At 31.8% G+C, this 4,764-nt stretch overlaps 1 protein-coding gene across 1 annotated transcript in view; it reads right to left on the reverse strand.

The window, feature by feature from the left end:
• LOC108694252 (Down syndrome cell adhesion molecule-like protein Dscam2) overlaps window positions 1-4,764 on the reverse strand; it is a 168,243-nt gene that overhangs the window by 85,999 nt on the left and 77,480 nt on the right. The window contains exon 3 of the mRNA XM_018203617.1: window positions 1,993-2,157. Coding sequence (XP_018059106.1) covers window positions 1,993-2,157 — 165 coding nt within the window. The remainder of the gene's footprint in view (window positions 1-1,992; window positions 2,158-4,764) is intronic.

Raw genomic sequence — 4,764 nt, forward strand, 5'->3', positions numbered from 1 at the left:
ATATGTGTGTGTGTGTGTGTGTGTGTGTGTGGAGCATACATGAGCTGGGCGCTACATACATGCAGCGAATTACGTTCTACCTGATACGTCACAAACGCGATCGCAGATATAGCATAAAAACATCTTTCTATGTAATATGAAGTTATTATACTGCATGGAAAGGATAATTTTTACAAAAACATCTAAAAATTTAGCTAGATATAATTTGAAAATAATTTTTGTTGGATCATTAAAATAATTATATATACAGCTGATTACTAAAACATCAAAAGTAATATTTTTTGCAGTATTACTCATTATGCTTGAGCGATTATTTTGATCCATTAAAATTATTTTCTCTATTTAAATTTATATTTAATTCTAGATTTACATCTAATTTTTTCTAGATATATATTTAATTTTTTCAGATATTTCAGCAAAACCGTTCTTTCCATGCATAGGAAGAATGAATAATAGTTTAATTTAGCTAGAATATTTAAAAATTTAGCTAGATACTGATCTGAAAATGATTTTGTTGAACTGCCAAAATAATTTTCTATGAGTATCTTGTGATAATCCAACATAATTATTTTCAGATCTATAAGATTTAATTAAATTTTTAGATATTGTAGGCAAAACCGTTTTTTTTTCATGTGAATAAATATAATAATGTTAAAATCTTTCACGATTATCGATTTCGATTAAAGTATCTACATACAAATAATGCAGTACCAATTTTGCTTTTATAAGCAAAAAAGAATTTATACATCCACTCATGATATAGGTATAAGATAACAACATGGCTTTTTATTGTAACTAGTATTCTTAGTGACTGCTAATTACAATCGTGTAATCAAATCGCGGCACGCGAAATGTTTAATTATGTATAACTCTTCTATCTTACACCCTTGTACGCAATTTTCTGGGGCGGACTCGCGTTTACAGCAAATCTGATTAATCTCCGTGAGCTACTAATGAACCCGACAATCCCGACTCCCGCACCGCGAGCTGCGGAAGGAGACGCCGTATTATTGTGGATATTAAATTTCAGCACGGGCGTCCGCGGCGGATATTAAATTTTAGTTCTTGTAGGCGACGGCCGTAGTGAGCCCTCATATAGAGACTACGCTGAAATCGCCTCGTATTGTCACTATATCCATGTTATTCTTTTTTTTCCTTCTATTGCCATCGCACTACATCTGTGAAAATCCGCCAGGGATGTTTCCCGAATTCATATCAGTCTTTGCGCCGCGAAAACCCGGATTAACGAAATTATTTGAAGACCCAGCGTGTGTGCGTGCGCGCGCGCGTGTAATAATAAACTTTAAATCAAGAAATATTTAGATACATATTTGTGAAAATAAAAATTATTAACTATATAAGAATATGAATTAATACGAAATTAAAAATGGAATAATACGATTCAATATTTATTTAGACATATATTAATCAATCTAGTAACGAGATCTCATATTAATCACCATAATAATGAGATGTAGAGAAAGAAAATTCCAATATAAAGTGATATGGAATATTAACAATAAATTAACAATAAATTGCTTTTGCAAATAATATAGAGCTTTTAGAATTTAATTATGTTAAAAATTTCCACAAGTTCTCACTGAAAATCTTCTCAGAATCTTGTACACACGGAATATAAAATAATTGCCAACATATGTTCCTCGTTGTTTTACCTTATTGACGCGATTTAATATCTTTATGTATATATTTATGTATATATTTCGTTGCGGAAATTTATTTTTAATTATTAATTTAATTTTTTTTTCTCGCAAATAATATCTATCTATTTTCACATAATAATTTTCACATAATAAAATTGTTTACTTTTATTGGGTAAAATCCCTTATATGTGGACATAAAAGTTATACATTTCAAATTTTTCAATTGGACTTTAATTAGGTTTTGCCTTTGTAACGCACGTGAAATTTTGTTTCCATATCACAAAGAAATGTAGTACACGCTCGTATGTAAAGTTTCGTTATAAACATTTACCTCCTTGTAGCGAGGGATATATGTAGGACGAAGGTTCGTGCAGCCAGGATACAACGCGCACCAAATCTTTGACGTAGCTGGGTATGATGCAGCGTAATATTGCAGTGCATCCCCTCGATGCGCCCCCCGTCACCTCCACCTCGACTTTGTATGCCTGAGCCACCACTGCAAACAGCAATAAAATTTCATATAAAGCCATGTGTTCCAGCAATCTAGTACAAATTGCAAAACAATAGCTTACGTAGTAATTTCCGTTTCTACAAAATAAAATTTTCTTAAAAAAAAAATGGAAAATTAGTACGCTATAAAAAATACTTTTGTATTCTTTTTATAATTGTTATGATAATTAAGATAATTACATATAATAGTTTGTCTCTTGGTTCACAATTGCACTTGACTTTTTCGTTATTTCGTTTTTAAAAAGAAAAAAGCAAGTAGACGGTGTAAAAAGATTGCACGTCGTCATTATGTCGGGCTAACAGTGTAACGAGACAGAGCGAACACCGATTCTATGTCTACGTCTGTGTCTCTAATTGCCACCGTAATGAAAAAGCAATCGCAGTTACGCCGACAGTCTCGTTTTCAATTACATCGTCGCCGTCTTACTACACCGTGAAAGCGCGTTGCCTTGTATACGGGTGTATATGACACTATGTATATACACAGACTACAGAGGGTGTCGCACACGTCGTTACGTCGTAACCGTCGGGTGAATCTCGACGTCGAGAATGCGTCGAGGCATGAGGCGACGCGAGCGCATAACGAACGTCTCGCTTCTTCCCTCCCACGTTCCTTCCTCTTCCTTTTCTCTTTCCTTTTTGTGTCCGGCATCGCTCTCTCGCGCACGAGGAGCATCGTACACTCTCTCTTCCGGAGATTTTATTTACGTGAAAATTCCAAGGGCGACGGCCAGCTCCGCCACCGATGGTGCAGTCTGACAGGCCGACGTCGCGACGCCACGACGCGGAGGCTAAAGTCTCGACTACGGCGTTCTGAATTTCTTCTCTATATTCCTTCTCCGTTACCTCGAACCTCCAAACCGTGCGAAGACTTTGTCTCGCGTTTTTCTCCCTTTCAACTCCCTGATTCCTGCTTCTCCTGTTTTCACTCGCATGCCGTCATCCCGCTTTCTCGCATATCTCGCAACTCGCGTGAGAAATATTGCGTTGAATTATGATATCATCACTCGAGGAGGATATTAGAGGACTTTTATATAAAATATCGCACAATGTAATACGTGGATGTTATTTTGGAGATGAGTATATAGAATATCCCATATATATGTATAGGTGGGATAAAGAATTGTACTAAATATTCAAAGAATAAGCATCTTTTTCGTTTAGCAAAATTTTCAGAAATGTTGTTTTTAAAATATTTCATTTAATATGTCAATATAGTATCATTTGTTGTTTCTTGATTCTTTTATGTAAACGTTTTTTTGTGTAAAAATTTTGATAATTTTAATATAATTAAATTTAATATTTATTAATATTATATATATTCTTATAGTGACACACTTGAAAAAGATTTAAGTTGACATAATTCATCATAGCCGAAAAATACTCTTTCTTAATGAAAAAACAATTTTGTAAGTATTTTATTTAAAAAATGTAAATAATGAATTTAATTACAACAATGAAATTTTACATGAAAATTTACAGGACTTTTATATAAAATACCGCACAGTGTATATGTAGATGTTAATTTGGAGTATATAGAATGAGTATATAGAATATCTCATATATATGTATAGATAGGATAAAGAACAATTATATATTCAAAGAATAAGCATCTTTTCCATTTAGCAAAATTTCTTCTTCAAATTTACAAACAGTAAATTCATCGTATTAAAATCCTTTTTTACATAAAATCATTTATACAGGAAACACACGCGCGCGCGCATATACAGGGAATTCCTGGTATTAAGAATAAAATCTCAAATATGATGGTATGATTCTAAAAATTTTTACAAAGGAAAACAAATGTTTATTTTTTGATAAAGAAAATGTGATAATACTAGTCCTATCTATAAGACATCTGTATTATACACATATGTATAATATATATATGTATACAGGATGTTCTATTTAAATTGAGAGTATGAGAGTATCACTGGTTTGATCTTGGGTGACGCTACCAAAGTCAGATCAAGGTATTTAAATTTTTTTAATGGAATCTGCCATTTTTTATTATACATCCTCGTAGAATTATAAACATTATAATAAAATATTTTTTCATTAAATACTTCTCGAGTTATAAGGCTTGAAAGTTACAATTGTCAGCATTAGCATTACTCAAGGTATCCGAAGCTTTGATTTTGACAAATAATCTTGTCTGGATCATGAGCCTGAACATTTAAGAGATTTTAGCCGTCGGTCGGACACTGAGTAATGCCAAGAATAATGCTGATGTAACTTTCAAGCTTTATGACTCGAAAAATATTTAATGAAAAAATATTTTATTCTAGTGATTTGAAAATTTTTCAAGGTAAGCTAAGAATATGCAATAAATGTATGAGGTTCTATTTAAGAAATTAATAATAAAATTGCATGATCTTCAAACAACTTTCCAAGATCAAACCAATGACATCATCTTATGTCTCTTTTCAAATTATGTAACTTTTGTATGATATTTAAATATTTTTATTTAAATTTTTTTATATAAATATTTTTCTATAATGTTTTGTTTCCGAAATATAAATCTGTAACATTTTAATTAATTGATTCACTCTTATATATAATATAAATTATAACGTTACATAATGATATGAAT

This window comes from Atta colombica, unplaced genomic scaffold, assembly GCF_001594045.1.
Source record: "Atta colombica isolate Treedump-2 unplaced genomic scaffold, Acol1.0 scaffold12, whole genome shotgun sequence".
Taxonomy (NCBI): Eukaryota; Metazoa; Arthropoda; class Insecta; order Hymenoptera; family Formicidae; genus Atta; species Atta colombica.